Source organism: Rhinatrema bivittatum, chromosome 7, assembly GCF_901001135.1.
Source record: "Rhinatrema bivittatum chromosome 7, aRhiBiv1.1, whole genome shotgun sequence".
In the NCBI taxonomy this organism is placed as follows: Eukaryota; Metazoa; Chordata; class Amphibia; order Gymnophiona; family Rhinatrematidae; genus Rhinatrema; species Rhinatrema bivittatum.
In genome coordinates this window covers 210,503,346-210,526,582 of record NC_042621.1, presented here as the reverse complement: position 1 = coordinate 210,526,582, position 23,237 = coordinate 210,503,346, and the positions used below count along the sequence as shown (strand labels likewise).

Here is a 23,237-nt window from a genome sequence, read left to right as displayed (position 1 = left end):
GGAGCGGCCTCGGAGGGAACTTTCCTTCCGATCCCCCCCCATCTTCCCCTCTCTTCCCCTACCTAACCCACTTCCCAGACTTATCTAACCCCCCCCGACCTTTGTTGGTGACGTTGCGCCTACCTCTGGGCAGATGTAGGTTGCGCGCACCGGCACGACCGCTGTGCCAGAGGCCTTGGTCCTGCCCCGCCCCTGGCCTGCCCACTCCCCACCCATTTTTTCAAGCCCCTGGACATATGCGCATCCCGGGGCTTGCGTGCGTCGCCGGGCCTATGCAAAATAGGCTCGGTGCACACAGGAGCGGGTTTTTGGGGTTACGTGCGTAATCCTTTGAAAATCCGCCCCTATTAGTTGATAAGTTATGCATGACAAATAATCCACAGAGAATAGTCCACTGTTTGGCCTTTCACATATCTGAAACAATCAGACTTTATATGCCTCCAAGGAGTTTAGAAAAGAGGAAAAGTACTTAGGAATTCCTCATAAAACTAATCGGGCGGATTTTCAAAGCCCTGCTCGCGTAAATCCGCCCGGATTTACGCGAGCAGGGCCTTGCGCGCCGGCGCACCTATTTTCCATAGGCCGCCGGTGCGCGCAGAACCCCGGGACGCGCGTAGGTCCTGGGGTTTTCGGAATGGGGCGTGTTGGGGGCATGTCGGGGGGGCGGGACCCAATGACACGGATTTGGCCCAGGGGCGTGGTCGAGGCCTTCGGACCAGCCCCCGGGTCGGAGCACAGCGCGCCAGCACTCCGCTGGCGGGCGTAGATTTACGTCTGCTTCTCGCAGGCGTAAAGCTACGGACAAAGGTAAGGGGGGGGTTTAGATAGGGCCGGGGGGGTGGGTTAGGTAGAGGAAGGGAGGGGAAGGTGAGGGGAGGGCGAAAGAGAGTTCCCTCCGAGGCCGCTCCGATTTCGGAGCGGCCTCGGAGGGAATGGAGACAGGCTGCGCGGCTCGGCGCGCGCCGGCTGCCCAAAATCGGCAGCCTTGCGCGTGCCAATCCAGGATTTTAGAAGATACGCACGGCTATGCGCGTATCTTATAAAATCCAGCGTACTTTTGTTTGCGCCTGGTGCGCAAACAAAAGTACGCGAACGCGCTTTTTTAAAAAATCTACCCCAATGCCTTTTATAAAATGTGAAGCTTTTTAATAATTCTAAGTTAAAATGATTAGATAGAAACTACAATAGGGATGAATATAATACAATAAATTCTGCTTAGAACTAAGGGAACATTTATGTGTCCATGCAAATATATGGATAAAAGACAAAGTACTTTGTGAAGTACTAAAAATTTGGTGTGGTTATGGAAACAAACACTCATGGAAGGAACACTCTGACTGACACACATATGCACAAAGACATGGAAATATTTTAAGCCTTCTTCCCTTCGAAACGTATATTAAAAAAATTAAGCAAATATAGGCAAGCATTACATCATTTAACTATATTAAGGATGACTATGGAATTTGGTTTACTTACTGATGCCTATGTTTCCACAAATGAAGAAAGAATGGAGATCAAGCAGAAAACAAAAACAGTTTCAGTGAAATGGGGATAAAAATAAGATAGAAAATAAAAAGGATTTTATTACTCAAATACTTTTAAGATACAAAAAAGTCAAACTATAAAATGAAAATGAAACAAATACTGTGATTGTCTATTTTTTCTATTGTAAATATGTTCATGATTAATTTTTTTTTATTAATGTGACAGTGCATCACAATATTTTGATATATTCAATTGTATTGGTGGAATAAAATGTGATTTAGTTTGAATAATAATTGTTGAATCAAGGATTTTCTACATCAAAGATGATATAATACATCAGTATTTTTATATCTTTATTATTTAATTAACTCAGAATTAACCTGATAAATGTTTGTACATATATTCCATGATATAAAAGGCTTCTGTCATTTATTGATTGGTCGGTCACACTATTTGTGTTTGTCTGTGGCCATCAGGTGGTGCCCATAACAGTGGAAAGTGCATTGTGCAAAGACAATATATACTGTCTGTAAAGCACTGTCACAAACACACACAGGCACATACACACACAGAGGTTGGCACACACATAAACAAGCACAGACAAATGCACACACATACACACACCCAGAGGCACAGGCATGAACACACATAAACACAGGCACAGACACCTACACATGCACAAGCAGGCAGACAGACCCACCCACACACACACACACACACAAGGCTCCCCCAAACACACACATATACATATGCACAGGCAGACACACACCTACAGACACATGCACTCACACACACACACATGCCACAACATACACCCACAGGCCCAGGCACATATAACCAGGAGCACATACACAGGCTGTTATTGACTTGACAACCTGAGCAACACTGGATAATGTTTGCTAATATGCTCTGACTCTCATGCTCCTACACACAGGGATAGGCAGGCATAGGCATACACACATAGCTGCATACAAGCTGGCACAAGAGCTCACAAGCATGCATAAGCATAGCAAATGGGCAGAAGTGCACACAAGCTTGCATTCACAGGCTTGCATACATGTACATACTGGTTCACATATAGATACTGGCTCACAAATACATATGCTCACACACAGGCAGGCACATACAGACACACACAGGCAGAGACACACAGATACACTCACAGGTACACAGAAAAATACAAACACTGGTGCACACACACAGGCTAGACTACTCGAGCAACACTGGGCATTTTTTGCTAATAGGATATTTACAGTCACTAGTCAAAAAGGTTTGTCCAGCTAACCTTGAAATTAGCAGGACAAACCCAGAGTTTTGAATTTATGGCCCTTCTCAGCAATTACATTTTAACTGGGAAAGTGATTATCTGATTAAAATTTAACTGGATAAAAAGGAGCAGTGTGGGGCATTTCGGCATAGGGGTAGGGGAGGTCTTAAGATTATCTCATCCGCACTGTTAGGGAGGAACAATAGGACTAAAATTATCTGGGTAATTGTTCCCTGCCTAATTAAATATAAAAAAAAATGAATGCAGGGCCCCAACAGTCCCCTCAGGATCTCCTCTTCTTTCTGACCAAAAAATATGAGAAAACCTATGGCACCAGGATCCCCTCACTTCCTGCTCACTTCTTCGATGTTACACAAAACATTTAAGCCCAGGTCCCCCTCCTCATCCTATCCCTCCCCAGACATTTAAATAAAACGTTTTGGCTCCAGGCTCCCTCCAGCCCCAACCTTCCAACGCCATTCCCTCCCAGAGCTGGACATACCCTGGACACCTGGAGCATGGTAAGAAATTACTGCTTCCCTGCTTGGGGTATTTAGGGGGTCTCTGCATGTGTTAAGAAAGTGGGGAGGGGCAAGCGACGTATCAGAGCCATGGCCTTTTATTTATATATTGGTGAGGACAGTGCTAGGAGGGAGTACTGGGGCAGACATTATTTTGTGTATCATTGGAGGGGTGGAGAGGAGGTCAGGGGAGGGAGACCCAGCATCATACTGCTATAATAAAATATTCACTGTATTCATTTTATAACTTCCATAAAATTGCTATTATTATCCAAGTGATTGTACTACTGTGATCTACTGCATATGAATGCAATTCTAGAAAAGGACTAAATATCACAGAACATTTCATCAGCTTAACATAAGAAATGTACTGCATTAATGAGAATTGTCATGGTGGTTACTATGTAACAGTACTAGGCAATCACAATGTTTTTTAGGGATATCATATATCATAATCATTTATTTTACAATAAGCATATTTGATCTAATATTCAATTTGTTCCTAAAAATGTAACTTATTTTATGTTATTTTTGAATGATGGAACAATTGAAAAGGTCTGCAAAATTGTACAAATGTATGATACTTTGAGCAACACAGTCTGTTAATTTCTAGTAATTATTGTCTAGATGTCTGTACATTTTTAATGAAATAAGTGAATAAGGTGAATCACCAGTCACACAGATGGATGACATTTTATTAATTGGTTCAGAGAATGCTTCTGTTTTGTTCTGTTTTTTTTTTTTATATAACATCGCTAATACTTAGGGGCTTTTGTTTTTAGTTTTTATTATACTTGGCCTGAGAATTTTTCAGTATTTGTAATAACCAACCAACCAGCAGAAAATCAGTTGGTTGTAGTAAACACTGATAAATTCTTGATGAAATCAAAATAAAAACTGAAAATGAAGATGCTTACCTATGCAGAGGCATGCTGTGGGGGCAGGGAGAATAGGAACTACCACTCAAGAGGATTTCTAAGAATTTCATAGAAAACTCTGGCAAAGGTTTCTGGCACTAGTGAGTGACAATGATGTTGCCTATCTGTGCGATTAGTGAGTTCCTTGTCTTTAGAGATCACCTGTTATTGGTATGCAAATTTCTATTGAAGTCAATATATTGTTAGCAATTTTTTGACACAGGAAGACATTCTCCATTAACTATAGTACAACATAAATGTTTTTCAATTTTAACTCTAACTTATGCCAAATGTATTGTGGCTACAGAGGTGGAATTAGACAGGGAAAAGTGTTAGGTCTTAGCATTGATTTTCTGCACTAAGTACCTACCTTAGGAGTCTAAATCTATACAAATGAATAGCAGGATTAAATTTAGAAGCCTAAATTTTGACCCTTATATGTAGAAGAATATCCAGTCAAAAATGAAGGCCATTTCTGATAAGGACCTTGAACCTACAAATCTTCAAAGAATGGTCCCTGAAGCTACATGTCTGACCATCCTACCTCTTGATTTTTCAATAGAGGGCCCCAGATATCCAATGTGCCCTTGCTCTCCTTGAGTCTCCAAAAGCGGACTCCTGAGATCTGATCTACCCTCAAGTTCCTCCCTTTTACCAGGTTATCCCCCTTTCCTACCCCATCTGAAGATGGGGCAAAAGAAAGCATGATCTTTCCTGCCATACTGGTTACCATAGCCAAAATGGTTTTGGCCAAACTTATGCTTTCTTTGAATTGCACTCCTAAGACAAAGGACCTCATTAAGTCAGCAAGAAACATTTTGGTCATTGGAGTCAGTGAGACAGGAGGGAATCATGCTTTTTACTCCCCCATCTTTATTTTAGGATCTTCGGAGGGGTAGGCGAAGAAGAGGGTTCCTGATGGAAAAGAAGGTTGGACATCTGAGCTTGGAGTCCTTTCGAAGATGTGAAGAACATAAGGTCTCAGAGGCCTTTTTTTGGAGACTCAAGGGGTTGGGGGATCTGGTCATTAATACGATTTGAATTGAATTCAATGGAGTGGGTAGGGAGGTGATCAAATAGCCAGGTGCATTTGCACATAATGGAGGTAATTCTGAAAGGAGTTACACATGTAAATCTAACATATTATCCTAGCAATTTTCAAAAGCCATTTACATGCCTAAAGTGCACTTATATGTGAATAACCTATGGACAATTCAAAGGTATATTTTGTAGCAATTTTCAAAAGCTCATTTACATGGATAACGTGCATTTACACATGTAAAACTCAGTTTTATGAGTGTAAATCCTTTTGAAAATTATTCCTTACTTGTCTTGTTTTAATATTTTTTGCATTAAGCCATGTTATGTATGCTTTAACACAGACTAACACAGTTAAGTGCATTAATTATTGCAAGCATTAATGCATGCCAAAGCACATTTACATTTGTGTTACTGCTATTGCATTTTAGTACATAGATATAATAATAGTAAAGCCTTCTCTTCTAAGCTTTCCTCAATTATTTACAGGAACAGTGTTATAGTTTGAAAGACATCCCACCAAGAAAAATCTTGCAGTTACACTGTGATAAATGATATCCTACAGCTTTAAACAATATTTTGATTCAGTGATATTTTTAGTGAACAATTCATGCTTTGAACTTACATGGTGTTGTCACCTAGTTCTTCATATAAGTTATTGGCTGCAGCAATTGATGGTTTGCCTGCTGGCAAGGCCATCTGGATTCTGGCTGTCTTCGCACACTCTGCTTGTCGCCTTTAGTAAATTTTGTAGAAGAAAACAAAAGTATTATAATTCTCACTTTACCATAACTAAACACTGTGAGGTCCATACTCAAAATATGTATGCAGGTAAATTCATCTTTTACCTGCATTAATCTTCTCTTTTAAGTATATTCCCCTTTTTCTGGGTACATTTGTCCTCATTTTTATGTAAACTACATAAGTAAAGAAGCCACAAATCCCACCCAAGTCAAATGTTATGAAACACCTTAGGATACCAAAAAGATTCAGTTTTGTGCAAATTTAACCAGATATAAAAGGAGCAAAACTGGATTCATGGTAAGGCTAGATTTTAAGCTATAAAGCGCCATATTGATCACTCTTCAGCTTTGTACAATCACAGTTCTAAAGTTATTTGTGAAAAGTGAGATGGGTAACTCTACCTGTCTATTCAGTAGAATGCTTATCTGAGTAAGTTCTGCTTAGGAATTCCAATTTCATAACAGCGTGCTTAGAGCTGAAAACTAGCAAGACTTTGCATGGCACAGGTACGCACATTTACATGGAGCAAGCGTAAATATTCACACATACATTTACACACGTACTTTTAAAAACTGAAAATATTTGTGTAAATGAATTCCATGCCCCACTCTGCCCCCGGGATCGCCTCTTTCAAATATACATATACAAGAATGCACAAAATTGCTTTTGTGCATTCTTGTACACATATAACCCCCAGGGTAATTTTTAAAAAGCTCATTTACAGGCATAAAATCATGTTGAAAATTATTCTCACTATAAAGATAACTTATCCCCTCACTGACTCACTGAATATTGATCTCTGTATTTTGATTTTACACATTACATTTCTATTGTGCTTCTTGTAACACTAAGCTCTGTACTCTAAGAAGAGGCAAAAGCTAGCATATTGCATTATGTTATTTATGTTTTCATTGCTTCATAAATGTTTTAAATTGCTCTAGAAGATACTATTTACATTCCTTTTTAAATAAATACAAACATGGTCATTTATCACTGAAATAGTCATTAATATGACACACAATGCTTAATTTATTTATATTGATATACTGAATAATCCAGGCATTTCCAAAGAAGGTTTATAATTCTACCAAAAAAAATACATTAACAAAATACAGCCAAATCAAATCCTAAATTCTCAAGCACCTCCTCTTATCTGATATTATCACATCCAATAATACAACCCCCTCCTCGCCCTGTCAGAGCTGATTCATGCAGCAGACCATCCCCTCAATCAGCCAAAGTCTACAAAATAATGACCCCCTACAGGGATATAAAAAATACAATAGTCATCATTATTACAACTACCATTTATCCTCCAGACAACTCTGGATAACTCTGTTTGAACAAGGTGGTCAATTAAACTTTAATAACATTGATTCTCACTAGAATTGTAGTACAGAAAATTGCAAGCCTTTGTCTCACTCAGTAAACTTCACAGACTTAAACATATAGGAGTAAATTCTAAAAGGGTTTTTGCACACTAAAATAGCATATATGTGCATATAACATGTATGTGCAAATATGCTATTTTATAAATGGTGAGAACAGACATATTTTCTGCATATATTTTACTGGAAGAGGAAAAGGGCAGGCTAGGGGCATTCTGGGGTGTGGTTCAGAAGTACATGTCATAGTTGTTATTTCATAAGCGATATACACGTATACATTATCAAACTTATTTATACATTTTTACACCTGCTAATTGACTTGTGCAAGTGAAATTGGACATGTCTGTTGTCTGCAGTTTTTGGGTGGGAGGCCTGGGTGAACTGGTGGAGGCAACTTTTAGAGGATGGTTTGGATATTTTGCCATTTGGTCACTACATGGAAAGTGATTATAAATATTTGCTATTTACATAAATTCTACTACCAGCTTGGTGATTGGGATATATTTGATATAAAAAATACCTTAGCACTTAATAAAAATGCTATATACATGGGTCCTCGTACATTTATGTATATAAACTCAAAAAATTAACCCAATCCCTCTTCTCAAAAATATCTTATTTATTTGTTTATTCAAATTCATTTACAATGAATTCTGCATTACAATGTAAACCTCATAAAGTCTCTGATGTATAAAAGATAGACTGGGCCTTTGATTGGTAAAAAAAAAAAAAAAAGATGAAACATTAGGAATTGAGAGGAATTTGCTGCCTTAAGAAAAGATAAAATAGTGATTTGATGATTTTATGTAAGGATAAGCACTGCTTGTGAGTGAATGAGGAGTGTGCACTTGGGAACTTATATAACACTGGTTTTGGGGTCTAAAATGTCACTCCATGTTACAAGTGAGTCTGCATTCTATAAGGTCGCAAGTGTACTGTATTTTTACAGATCAAGTTGTACCAACTGGTGATAATACATTATCCATGAATCATTTAAATCCATGTACTGTATATATAAATAAAAGAGTGAAAGTATCCATATTACTGTATGTTACTTTTATTGAAACAAAACCATGAATTTATCATATAAAGGAAAAAAATCAAACAAAAGAGGCACACAGATTAATAGTTTTCTTCAAAAAATTGAGGTCCAATCTGTTACCATATTGTAAGCAAAACTGGTTCCTGTCGAGTCTCGTTCTATGTATGACTAGTGCATTTTGTGTTGCAATCAGAGATTTTATGAAGATTACATTGTAATACAGAATTTATTGTAATAGAATTTGTGTTTTGTGATGTCATGATTACACCTTTTAAAGTATGCAGTTGGTGTATCTATTATTGGTATGAACATGTCCTTTTTATTCTGATTTTTACTCTGAGGGTAATTTTCAGAGAAGATATGGCAGCATGGAGATCTACTATAGTATTTCCTACCCTGCACATATCAGGGGCATTTAGGGTGGGTCCAAGAGGAATGCATGTAAATCACTAATTTCTAAGAGATTTATGCAAATATATTAGGCAACTTATTAACATAATTTTACACCTGCTAATTATCTAGCACAAGTGATATCAGACTCATCTGTGATCTGCTATTCTTAGGCTGGAGGTCTGGGCGAACTGGGCAGAACTCAGAGTAAAGTACTAGTAGGATTTCAATGAACTGAAAATGGACTGGATGAACTGGTAGAGGTAGCGACAAACTGATGATTTCAATTATGCACATTAGGGATGTGAATCGTTTTCCATATCGTCTTAACGATAGAAATCGTGTGGCAGGGCAAGAAAATCATCTTAGGCACGATTTTTTAGTTAAAAAATCGTTAAAAATCGTTTTTTCCGATTAGTGCGCACTAACGGGAGTTAGTGCGCACTAACTGGGAGTTAGTGCGCACTAACTGAAAATGATACAATTTGACACTTTTCAGGTCAGTTAAGGTCAGTTTAGGAATGAATATGTATTCCTATTGGCTGCCCTCTTATTTATTCATGTTACCAAGTTTCCTACTGACAGTATATGGGGGATGGGAAATGGAAACAGTTGGTAGCTTGACAAAACAAGTAATGTGATCAGTCAATGTGACTAGAACTTGTGCCCTAACCCTGATACCAGGGGTATTGTGATCTTCCTGCACACAGTGCCCTATCCCTATTAATACCAGGAGTGTTGTGATCTTCCTGCACACAGTGCCCTATCCCTAATACCAGGGGTGTTGTGATCTTCCTGCACACAGTGCCCTATTCCTGATACTGGGGGTGTTGTGATCTTCCTGCACACAGTGCCCTATTCCTGATACCGGGGGGTGTTGTGATCTTCTTGCACCCATCCCGATATCAGGGATAGGGCACTGCATGCAGGAAGATCACAACACTCCTGGTATTAATAGGGATAGGGCACTGCATGCAGGAAGATCACAACACTCCTGGTATTAATAGGGATAGGGCACTGCATGCAGGAAGATCACAACACCCCTGGTATCAGGGATAGGGCACTTTGTGCAGGAAGATCACAATACCCCGGAGGAGTGAGGGTCAGGCAGCTCCCCCCTGTCTGTGAAGCCAGCCTCTCACTAGTAATGCAGGGAGGGAGCTGTCTCAGACTTCACCATCCTCCCCCCCCCCCTCACCCACACACCATTCACTAGCTGGGACATGGGGGAAGTCAGGAGTGAGGGTCAGGCAGCTCCCCCCTGTCTGTGAAGCCAGCCTCTCACTAGTAATGCAGGGAGGGAGCTGTCTCAGACTTCACCATCCTCCCCCCCCCCCCCTCACCCACACACCCATTCACTAGCTGGGACATGGGGGAAGTCAGGAGTGAGGGTCAGGCAGCTCCCCCCTGTCTGTGAAGCCAGCCTCTCACTAGTAATGCAGGGAGGGAGCTGTCTCAGACTGGTATCAGGGTTAGGGCACTGTGTGCAGGAAGATCACAACACTCCTGGTATTAATAGGGATAGGGCACTGTAAGAGATGACTGTAGTAGATTGAATAAAGATCTGATGTTTCTGCTCTCCTCACACCAAACAAAAACAACACACAAGCAGAGAAGCCCTTCTTACAAAGCTGAGCTAGTGAGTTAAGTAGGAGGAAAAGTAAACATACTGGTGCCAGTGTGGCTACTTAAAAAATACACTTACCAACAATCAATTACATATATTTGAACTGTGTACAGTTCCAGCCAGGACCACCTTTCTAAAATGCACAGTGATTGGCAAATTCAACATGCACTAGCATTTCAGGTGCCTGCTAACAAAAATAATAAACAAACAAGTTCTAGTCACGTGAGTGATGATCATTACATTACTTTTTTTGTCAAGCTTCCAACTGTTTCCATTTCACATCCCCCCAACCATATTGGTAACATCAATAGATAAGAGCACAGCCAGCCAATAGGAATACATACATACATATTCATTCCTAAGTGACCTTTACTGACCTGGGAAGTGTGAACACTTTGTTTCATTTTCTGTTGGTGTTCGTTAGTTTCCAGTTCCATTTCCCATCCCCCCAACCATCACCTCAGTGGTAACCTTGGTAACATCAATAGATAAGAGGGCAGCCAGCCAATAGGAACACATATTCATTCCTAACTGACCTTCAGTGACCTGGAAAGTGTTTATTTGTATCATTTTCAGTTAGTGCGCACTAAATCGAGTTAGTGCACACTAACTCCCCGTTAGTGCGCACTAACTCGAGTTAGTGCGCACTAACACGATTTAACGATTTTTAACGATAAATCGTTAGAATTTCTATTGTATCGTGTTCTATAACGATTTAAGACGATATAAACATTATCGGACGATAATTTTAATCGTTGAAAAACGATTCACATCCCTAATGCACATAATCTTTTAAAATATTCCTACTTCTGCATATAAATTGGGGTTTTATATGAATAAGCTCTGTGTTATGGCACATAAAGTATACACGTGTATGATTATAAAATAAGTTGGAAACAGTGTGCACTTTCAATGGATTGCTGATATTCATGCATAAAGAAACATATGCACATTTTATAATCTGTGTGGACCAGATACACATGGGTTATACAATACTATAGCAGATCTCCGTGTACTCATATACACATGTACATGGGATCACATGGAGATGTTTTAAAGTTGTACTCTTTAGTGTCTGCTATTTCATTTTGGAAGACACACTATTTAAAAATGTAATGCACACTATTTCAAACAAACAAAGCTGACAAAATGAAAATACTGTATGCATCCCTATTGAAGGTCTGAGCATCAGAAGAATAGTGTAAATAAAAATAAGTACTTACTCTTTAAATCTGTTATTGGAATGCAGGAATGGAAAAAAATAAAATACAGTTTAGAAAAGTTTCATGTATACAGTAATCTTGTCACTGCCTTATAAAAGAAACAAGTTAAAATGACTATATTTGTATTCATTATAAACCAGTATTAATGGCATTGTTAGAACCAGGTTGTTTCAATAACTGGGAAGCATTTAATTCCTTTTGTAATGGCATTTTCACAGTTGTGCAAGCTGATACGAAAATGAATTACAGCAAAAGATGTTATGAGATAAACCGAATTACAGAAAACTTTGATTAAAGTATAGATAGCTAACTGAGTTCAAATTATACAATAAAAGTTGGATATTAAAGATGACCTAATCTTTCTATAATTGGCTCCTGGGCTCATCCTACTTTGTGAATATTACAGATGCCATTCTTAGTAAGAAATCAGAATTACTTCCTCAGCTTCTATTTGAATCATCAGGTACATCTGAATGTGCCACCCCTCTGTGATGAATTCATAATACATTTCTCATAATTGGGAGCTTGACTGTTTTGCACAGTGAATTCTAAAATCACTTACTAACAGAAAAGAATAATGATACATTCTTGTGGAATTTCCATTGTGTTTAGCTTTTAATGATGATGATTTAGCATTAAAAAATTTGCAGAAAACAGTTTATACCTCTAATTTTATAATATATAATCAGTAAAAATTATCATATGTGTTAAGCTGATTATTGATCTGGAAAGCACAGAAGAATGTGACTGCTGCAGAAACACATTGATATTGGCATCAGGCAAAGCTTATTTGTTCCATGATTTCTTGTATATTTACTTCTATTAAGAATATTTAGTAGGGGATGTGCAGGGGAACAATTAAACATTTTTTTGGGGTTTTTTTGTTTTGTTTTAGGGGGAGGATTTCGGTTTGTTTAATGTTTATTTCAGTTTGGTTTGTTTGCTGAAGCAAAATAAACATTAAAAACAAATTAAAACAAAAAAGAATCAAAATGAACCCTCACTGGGGTCTCACCTCAGTGCCTGTGGTTTCTCCCAGCCTCACCTTCCCCCCCACCCTGCCAATAAGCCCGGTTTGGAGCCAAGACCTCCCAGGGTGCCCTACACCTTCCCCCCCACCCCTTGCAAATAAGCTATGGCTGGGGCCGTCCTGTTTCCCATTTACCCTTTTTGGGTGGCTCTTTAGCTTGGAAAGGGGCAGGACTGATTTCTAGTTGCTCCTGCCCCACTGGCACCGATATTTTACATTAATCAAAATGGTCTCAGGGACAGCCAGTGCTGATTTGTGTTACGCCTATATGTTTATATGGCTGTACAACAGGGGTTCCCAAACTATGGTCCATGGGCTGGACCCACAGAGCTTATTTTTCCTGTCTGCATTGAAGTCTCAATAGTTTTTCCATTTTGAAAATAAGCACTGCAGAAGCAAGTCCCTCCATATCCTTCCGGCTCTTGCACAAGGGAGAGAGGTACTGCACAGGCACAGAAGTAGGGTGGGAAAGGGAAAAGTGGCTGCAGCAGGAACTGGATCACAAAATAGCCCCAACCATCAGTCCATTTTCTCCTCTGTACCTGCCCATGCTCTAACCTCCATACCAGCGCTGCTGCCACAGTCAAGGAGAAGGAGCAATAACAGGGACCGAACTAGGAAAAAAAATGCTTTAGCCATGTTGGTTCCTTGAGTCCCTGCCGCTGCTCACATCCCTATAGCAGTGTTGCCACCACAGCTTAGAAGAAGCAACAAAATAAACAAATAAATAAATAGACCCAATTTCAGCCTCATTGTCTTCTTCCCTGCCTCTGCTCACATCACTATATCTGCACTGTCAACCAGGGCCAAGGAGAAGCAGCTACAGCAGGGATTGGGCCACAGAAACATAATCATTGGAACCAGGTATGTTAGTGAGGGAAGGGAAAGGAAGAGGGGACCATGGGACAGAGGTATACTGGTGGGCAAAGGCAGGGCTGAGTCTGCTGGTGGGGAAAGACAGGAGGTAGAGGGGAACACAAGGAAAGCAGGTATGTTGGTGAAGGAAGAGGAAGGCAGAGGGGAATGCAGGGGTGATCACTGCAGATGGAGAAAGGCAGAAAGGAAATGCGGGCACAGGGGAGGGAGAATGCAGTGGGCAGAAGGGAAAAAGAATGTGAGGTAAGGGGAGAGGGAGAGGAGGGAAAGGGAGTTTGAGGGAGAAGAGAGGAGTATGGTGAAAGGAGTAAGAGGAAAAGAGAATGGGTGGAGGAAAGGGGTGAGAAAGAGGAAGAAATTAGAGAGACCAAAAGTGTATGGGTGTGTGTGTGTAAGAGGGAGAGTGTACCACAAATATACCACCATGCCATTGACCCCCCCCCCCGCCCCTTAGAGGGCAGATGCAGATGTTGAGGAATGGGGGTGGCAATTGGTTACAATCTGTAATGTTGAACTGGCCACAGCAGTGACACCGTGGCCAGCCTTAATCACCCTCTGGTTGTGCATCAGAATGCCAACCTCTCAACAAGTCCATGGTCTCCCTAGGCTCACACACACACACACACACTCCATTGCAACTTACAGGCTCCATGGCAGGAAAACCCAGTGTGGCAGTCTTAGATGATGTCAACCTGATGGGGATTTAAGCACTGGTCTCTTGCCCTCCTGACACCTTCACATAGGTCTTCTTGGGAATGCTTTCATCAGTGCTGGTTGCTTTAAGGTTCTCAATTGTTCTAGCTCCGGTTCCTACATGTTCCTGTTTCAGGTTTGGTTCCTGCCTGCCCTACCCTCAGAGTGGACCTGGGCTTTGCTTCGCCTTCAGCAAGCCTTGACCTCAGTTCAGCCACTAACCTAGCCTACCACAATACCTTCATACCTGGTCAGGAAAGTCTTGCCAGCCACCAGAAATGCAGGTTCAATCCAAGGGGGAGGTGGCTTGTTAGGTAGAAGACCTAGTTCTGTGGCATGTCAATTGCCACCAGTTAAGGCTTATCTTGTGTTTGCACAAGATAAGCCTATGCAAGCTTAACAGCAGCCCATCATGACACGTACCTCAGGAATGCAGTGGGGATGCCAACTTCCTAGAAATATTTTTACTGACACCCTATCTGCCATACCTCTGTGGGAACCCTGAATCCCTTTCTCCCTCTTTCTATAGCATTTCAATTCACTGAAAGGGCTAGAATTCAAGAAGCAATCCCTTCTTCCCCTTCATTAAAAATCTAAGGGGTACTCTCCCACCCATCTCAGCGATTTAAAATGTTGCATGTGGCCCTTTGCTGAAAAAGTTGAGGACTCCTTCCATACAACAACATGGCACTAGCATCAAGCTGACAGGTGCCATTGTGGAGACAGAGCTGATAAGGCAGAAATAACTGAGGATCATCCATGCTGCTCTCTATACTGAAGTCGCAATGGAAGAGGTAAGTGGATGTCACAGAGGTCCCAACACTGGTTTATTTGGGATAGAGGTGCTTGGGTAGGGCCCAGCTGGATTCAACACAGCCAACCCCAGGAAGGCCCCAGCTCTAGAATATTTGTGGAATGCTGATGCCATGCTCCGTTCCTTTGACATTGAGGACTCTCTGGACCATTATGGCCCATCACTTATCCAGTAAAGATCCTGGTAGCAGGCGCAATGCTATTTCTGCCTAGGAAGACAGTGGTCCCACAATGACTTTGTGAGTGAGTGTTGTGCTGGCTCATGACTCTCACCTGGTGGGTCACCCTGGATTTGTCTTCCACCATTACTTTTGGCCCCAGGTGAAGCAAAATGTGAAGCAGGTCATGGACTCTTGCCCAGTATGTGCAACAAACAAGAGACTTAGAGCCTGACCCTGGGGGTGTTAGAGCCACTGCCAGACCCCAAGGAACCCTGGACCCATTTAGCCACTGATTTTGTCACTGACCTTCCCCTCTCTAGTGGCAACACTGTAATCTGGGTGATTATGGACAGGTTCTTTAAAATGACCCACTTCGTACCCTTCCTGGACTTCATTCAGAATGCCTTGGACTTCCTACTCACATCCTTTCAGACTGTGGAGTACAATTCATGGCACACTACTGGAAGAGTCTATACTAGAAATTCAGCATTATCTTAGATTACATCTTTGTCCACCAACCCCAGAGTAACGGTCAAACCAAATGAGTAAACCAGATTTTTAAGGCATTCCTCAGATCATTTTAAACCAATGCCAAGATAACTGGGCCTCATTTCTTCCATTATCAGAGACTTGCCACAAAAACCACAATAACCCTGCTACATCATGTTCAGCTGCCAACCCCATATGCCCATGTCTATTCTAGGTGCAGTCGCCTGTCCAGCAGTCAACATCTTGGGCCATAAATTAAGTGACCTCTGGTGCACCATGCACTATCTCCTGGAACAGGCAGCAACAGGTTGCAAAAGGCAGGCAGACAAAACTCGCAGCCTGGCAACTCAGCTTCAGCCTGGGCAATTAATTTGGCTCAGTACCAGGAACTTACATCTCCGTATGCCTTCCCTGAAGTTTGCTCCGAGATTTGTGGGACCATTCCCCATGGTCTGTGAAGTCAGGAACATGGTCTACAAACTGAAGCTGCCTCTCACTCTCCGTGTACATGACATTTTTCATATTTCTCTGTTGAAACCTGCCATTGTTGAAACTTGGCCCTCCAGACCACCACTTAAACCTGAAGATATTGATGTTGAGGAGGACACCCAATATGAAGTAGATGAGATACTGGGTCACAGGCAAATTGCAATACCTGGAAGAACTAAAGGCCTGAAGAAAACTCGTGGGAGCCAGCCACCAATCTCCAAGCCCCCCTGCTAGTGCACAAATTCCACAGGAGATTCCCCAGGAAGCTCAGACCCAGAAGTCTGCAGAGGGAGCTTGGGGGGTGGGGTGGGGTGGGGGGGTTGGTACTGTTATATTTGGCGGTCCATAGGATGTTCCCGTGAGTCTTTGCAATCACCCGGGCCTGGCCAGCCTCCTCCTGTGGCATGAATGCCACCGGCATGGACCCTCTGGTGAGCAAAGCACACTGCTCTGTAGGAATAAAAACGCAAAATTACTACTGTACTTGCAGCAAAATGGATTCTCTGACTTCACTGGAGAGGTGAGCTATATGTCAGAGAAACACAGAAATGTTGAATTTCCAATTGTGACTGAATTATCTGATTACCAGGCAGGAATATTCACATGGACCACTAATGATGACCGGAGTCTTGTCTTAGCAAACACAGCACTGTACACAAGCAAGTTTGTGTTTACATGTTGAGTCCTTCAAAAAGGGGGCTCAGAAAGATAATATAGGCCAGGTGTGTTTGTGAAAAAGCAGATCCAGACTTGATAGCATGGCTCAATTCTGCCTGAAGATGGGACCCTCCAACCACGGAAAGTGGATTTGTCAGACAGGTCGGCCCTGTCACAATACCTAGTCAGCGCTCTGTCATGGGCCTGTCTGATGGTCTAAGTGGTAAATCTGAAATGTCTGAAAATAAAGATGTCTGATTCTGAGACAAACAGGTGTCCTTTCCTGGGCTTTTCCTATTGTGTATAAGGGGTACACTTCAGTAGCACTGCCCCCCTCCCCAGAGACCAGGAGAGACAAGAAGGAGAATAAACAGGACTATCTCCACAGGTTGCAGAATACCTTTATCTTGAATATAGCAATGGGATGCTGCCGTCTTCCTCACGCTGGTCTGGGCTTGCCTATGCACATGCGCAGTGCGCTCTGAGACTTAAAGGTCTCAGAGAAAAGCCTCTGTGCCACCCTTTGATGATATCACTGGCTCTCCTCTTAAAAGCCTGGCCTGAACAATCCTATGATGCCTCAGCAACAGGTCCCCTGGAGTTCTTCAGTGCATGTTGCCTTGTCAGAGCCTTGTTCTGGTGTTCCTGTGTTCCTGATTCTGTTCTCATTCCTGTTCTTGTCCTTGTCTTCCAGTGTTTCCATGTCCTTGTCTCGCCCAATCCTTGTTCATCTTGACCTGCCTTGCCCAAGTCTTTTTCTTGTCCTGGTCCTTGTTTTTGTCTTCATCTCCATGGCTTGCCTTCTCAGATTTGACCCTTGCTTGGACCTTATGCTTTCTGTATTGCCATCTGGACCTGTCCTCTGCTTTGGAATTGACCTTGCCTTGTCTGCTGCCTGCCCTGACCTCTGGCTTGACTTCCAATTTCACTGTCTGCTGCCAGTCCTGATTTCTAGCTTGTCTTTCTGTCTTTACTATCTGATACCTGCTCTGACCTTCATTTGGCTTTGGACTCCATTTCCTGGACTTCCCTAGGGACCCACCTAAGTCCCGCCATCTGGCAAAACCCAAGGGGTCAACCTGTGGGGGAGGAGGTTGGTATAGGCAGAGGTCCAGTCAGTCCCACCTCAGGGTTCACCTGCCATCTATTGGTGTAGGTCTAGTGGGCTTGATCGCTGGATTGCACCAACAATGCTACACCACCAAGGATTCACCATTAGCAAGGGCATTACAGCACTATGTAGTAAGTACACAAAATTTTAGCAGCTAATTTATAATTAAGATACTAAAATAAAGTTGCATTACAATATATTTGTTGAAAAGATACATTTTGGTAAGGGCAGGGAAACATTTTCTAGACATGACTCACCACAATTTAAGGCAAACTTGCATCCTGTTCTAATGAAACAAATTGTCTCATATTTTAAGGCATCTGCTATGCTTTTTGCTAAAATTTCTCAGCTATACAAGACAGAGAATGTAGCTATCAACATGCAGCAGTCTTGTGGGACTGGTGATGTGGTGGTGATAATAATAATCTTATATGGAAGATATAAATTGAAAATATAATTTTGAAAATTGAATGAAAGGATAAGTGTCAAAAAATCTATTTTGTGGGAAATGTTTGAAATATTTTTATATTTATGCAATAGCACTATTTGATTGATAATTATTCTAAACAGATGGAATTTATGATAAAAAAAAATCTGAACTTGAAAATTCTATACATTTATTTTGAGACAAACTATTCTTTTCTAAACTGGAACAGATGAATATGCATCCTTTTCCCCTTGCCTGTGATAACTCGATTCGCTTCTCCAGTTTTTCTCCTCCTATTATTTTGAAAGTTTTGCATTTAACTTCTCCATCAATTCCATTGCATCTCTCCATATGTCCCCTTTCCCCCTCCCCCCGAGTCAAATTTTGCTATACATTTTGATGCTATCTGTAAAATATTTTCAGACACATTTATCAGAAGGATTTTATATCAGATTACACTCACCAGAACACTGAATACAAATCTTATTTTCACAGTTTCTACAAAAGGCTTTAGTAATTGGGAAAGACTCTTTATAACCACTGTAAAAGTGTCCTTCATGAAGGGCTCAGAAAAATACTACTAAGGAGGTAAGCAGTAAGCACACAATGTAGTAGAAACATCCTAGAATATCACCAACTGGCTCTAACAAGGCTGCTTTGAAATTTCTGAATAACTGATGGTGCTCTCAAAGGAATTATCAGATTCCGTAAGGTGATGGGAGGGACCAAGGTAGCCCAACCGGGTCAAAATAAGTGCTGCTTAGCAGAAAGCTGCTGCTGAAAACTACGAGCAATTTACTGTCTAAAACAGTTTTCTCAGCCTAAATAAACACTTTTTGGAGCTTTACTCTGCTTTGAGATGCATATATTTGGATGCTAGAGAAAGAGCCTGTATTTCACAAAAATAGCAGAGGCTATAACCCAGATACTCTCTATGACATAACATAACATTGCCCTCTCTGTCTTTAATTAGTGTTTAATACTAAAATGCTGCCTAGAAATTTATTATATAATAATAACTAAAAAGGAAGATATTCTTGGAAAAATAGTGCCAAGGATTCAAGCTACCTTGTTTATTGATTGATTTTTAATATCATGATTTACTCATGACATCTCTCAAAAAAAGGATCCTTGTTGGGGTGATCCCTAAGATGGAGTCATAAGCCAAGTTCATGCTTCTGATATTCATTTAGTTTGGAGATCACTGGATGTGTCATTGAACTGCATTGTTTGCACACATAAAACAAACACTATTTTATTTGCAACAAAAAGTTCCAAAAATATATATATTGAAGTGGACCTACATTCTGGGTAGCCCATAGTTTGGTTTGTTTGGGCTTAGTAGTCAGTCCTACAAAATTAACATGAAATTTTGTCTACTTATGTTGATAAAGATTTGACAGTCAATCACCAGTAAACTAACAGTTGGTGTTGTGGTTACCTTCCATATTGACAGGGAAGTTTGCTCAATTAAAAAAAAAAACATTCTGTAGTGGTCTGTGCTTCCCCAAGGCCTCTCTGGGGCATCCAGGGACCTCTCCATCCCACTCCCCCTGAAAAAGTTGTTGGGGCTGGGTGAAAACCCCCACTTACCCCTTCCTTAGACATCTCAGTTACCAAAAGGGACAGGAGGGATATCAATGGTGCTAGTCTCAGTGGTGTCAAAATGATGCTGGTCTCGGGCTAGCCAGCACCATTTTGAGGAATGGCTGTATGTTTGTTAGAGATGTGCTTCGTTTTTTTCTACCGGGTCGTTTTTCGGTTCGAATACTTCGTGGTATAATTCGGGTCTTCTCGTTTCGTTTTCGGTTCGTTTGCCCGAAAACGAAACGAGAAACCCGAAACCGGACCGAAAAACGAATCGGTAACGAAGCGAAAAAAAAAACCCACCCCAAGCATTTAAAAACATTTTTAAGCATTTTCGTACATATATAACAACCCCCCCCATCCCGATCCCTCCCCAAGACTTACGAAGATCCCTGGTGGTCCAGTGGGGTCCCGGGGTCCATTATTGGCAAGCCTTGGGGGGGTCAGGAGGGGGCTCCTGACCCCCCCAAGGCTTGCCAATAATCCCTGGGGGTCCAGCAAGGGTCCGAAAGCGATTTCGTTTTCGGCTGCCAGTAACCAAAATGGCGCCGATAGCCTTTGCCCATACTATGTCACAGAGGCTTTCGGCGCCATTGGTCAGCTCCTGTCACATGATAGGAGCACAAGATGGCGCCGATGGCCATGTGACAGGGGCTGACCAATAGCGCCGAAAGCCCCTGTGACATGGTAGTTCGGGCTATTCGGCACCATTTTGAGGCGCACGGCTTGCAGCACAGCACACCGGGCACGGAGGGAAAATGGACCCCGGGACCCCGCTGGACCACCAGGGATCTTCGTAAGTCTTGGGGAGGGATCGGGGGGTGGTGTATTATAGTGAATTTAAATGTTTGGGGTGGGTTTTAATAAAAAAAAAAATTTGTGCCCCCTCTCCCCAGGCAAACCCGAAAACAAATTTTCCCCCGAATTGCGGGGAAAATTTCGTTTCCGGTTTCGGGGGCTCCGAAATAACGGCGTTTATGTCTTGTTTCGGATACTCCGAAACAGAAACGAATTAGGAAATTTCGTTAAATTTCCTAAATAGGGCGAAAAACGAACCACATCTCTAATGTTTGTATGAATCACTCTCCTGAATTTACAGTCTTGGACCCTTGATGAAGATGTAATCATATGACTTCACAGTATGGCCATATAACAAAATGGCACCGGTCGCCCTGAGAATAGTTCTATTCCACAATCCACATTACTACTGTGCTACCTCAGAGCTGGCTGGTGCCATTTCCATGCATAACAGGGTTGCAGGAGGCAAGTGGACATTCCTCCTGTCCCTTTCAATAGCCAAGACCCCCAAAGAATGGGTAAGAGGGAGCCAGTGTAGTCCCCGCTCTGGCAATGATTTTTTTGGGCTGTGCGAATAGGAGGGGGGTCAGAGGGAGACCCCATTTAAATTTTTGTTTTGTTTTGAGGTAAGATCGGTTAATGTTTGTTTCAGTTTTTCAAACAAAGTTGAAGCAAAATAAACATTAAACAAAACAACCCCAAAAAAATCCCCAAAACAAACAAACAGAGAGGAACAGAAATAACATTTGGGGAGGCCACATGCTCCTACTATGTACTGGTGGCAAAAATGGAAAACTACTGAACTGCCAGGACAACTGATCATGCAGCAGCAGGAAATTGACAAAGGGAAGAAAAATAATCTGAGAGAAATTCAAAAAGAAAGAACAGCAGAGCAACACGTTTGGTAGACATGTGTAGCTTTTGTTTATGGGAGGGTCATTTTCATATAGCACACAACTGGATAAACTCTGTGGTTACTTCTCACATGCAGACTTCAGCCAGAAATTTTCAAAGTGGATTTGTGCACATAAATTTGTTTTGAAAATTCACGGGTATGCACAGAATCTCTTATATCATACAAGTACAAAGTTACACATGATCCATAGCAGGAGTAAGTTTATGCATGTGGATTTACAATCATACTGTTGAAAACTGAAAGCATGTGTGTATACTTCCCGATTCCTCCCCCATTACGCCTACATAGGATGTGTATGAAAGAATATGCAAAACTGTTTTCTGCATGTATACTCGGTCACTAAGACTCTTTTCAAAGGGACACTTACACACATACAACCAGGCTTTATGTGCATAAACACTTTTGAAAATTATCCCCAAAATCTTCTAGAAGAAAATCTTGAGAAACACCATCAGTAGATGCTGACAAAAGTGTTTTGTTTTCAAATGGACTTACAACCTTATGTTTTGTATTATTTCACATGGGAAAGATTAGGAGGAAAGGGGTGAGATACAGCAGTATGTTCTTCTGTTCTCAGCCACTTATCCCTACTTTCATATGCTCATCCTATTGGAAAATAATAAGATCTTAGGTCCCATATTATGTTATATAAAAAAAATGATTAAATGTCATTTTCAAAAATGGATGACAGAATCTTCTACTCCTTGAATAGGAGCAAAAGCATAGTAAGGTATCTTGCCATCAATTATATTTTTTAAAACTGAATTAAATGAGGATTTAATGGATGAGTAAAGCACTTTTTCCCATTAAGTGCATTAATGCAAATCCATATCTAATCTGTTGTTAAATCCCTTTTTATTTTAATAGATTACATTTACTAAAATGTCTGAAACCCCCACCTAGAATTTCAAGATTTCCGTCTGGTATTGCAATCCTTGGTCTTAAACAATTTAGATTACTGTAATTCTCTATATCTTGGTTTACCACTACATATCACTCATCCCCTGCAAGTAATTGAAAAATGTGCAGCCCAAATTCTAACTGGTAAGAGACAGAAAGATCCTATCACCACTGTACTGTTTTCCCTGCACTGGCTTCCTATTGTTTACTGTGTACAATATAAAACCATAATGCTCATTTTCAAACTGTTATATAATGAAAATTCAATTTGGCTAAGCACTCCCCTATATCTCTATAAAGCAACTCAACAATTTTGGTCTGCTATCAAAAACTTGCTGGATATTCCTTCGCCCAGCCTAGTCAGACTCAATATTACGAAAAACTGTGCCTTTTCTGTGGCCGGACCAAAACTCTGGAATTCTATTTTAGACTCTTTGTGGGAAATTTCCAATCAAAAGGACATTAAAAAAGCTCTGAAGACACTCCAGTTTAAACAGGCCTTCAAGGGATGCTCAGGTCTCTCTGGGAAAGGGTAAGCACTGAAATCCCAGGACCCAGCAGAGTATAATGTTATGCTTGTTTTTCATATCTGATGAATTCCTATATTTTTTATGTATTTTAATTATGTCTGTCATGTATTATAAA

The 23,237-nt window shown here is 41.1% G+C and overlaps 1 protein-coding gene across 1 annotated transcript in view; it reads right to left on the bottom strand.

Annotated features, from left to right (window-relative positions):
* The window catches only part of PCDH15 (protocadherin related 15), a 2,056,285-nt gene that overhangs the window by 48,664 nt on the left and 1,984,384 nt on the right, over nt 1-23,237 (bottom strand). Inside the window, exons 32-33 of the mRNA XM_029609778.1 lie at nt 11,646-11,654; nt 5,857-5,967 (exon numbers count right to left, since the gene is read on the bottom strand). Of these exons, the coding sequence (XP_029465638.1) occupies nt 5,857-5,967; nt 11,646-11,654 (120 nt within the window). The remainder of the gene's footprint in view (nt 1-5,856; nt 5,968-11,645; nt 11,655-23,237) is intronic.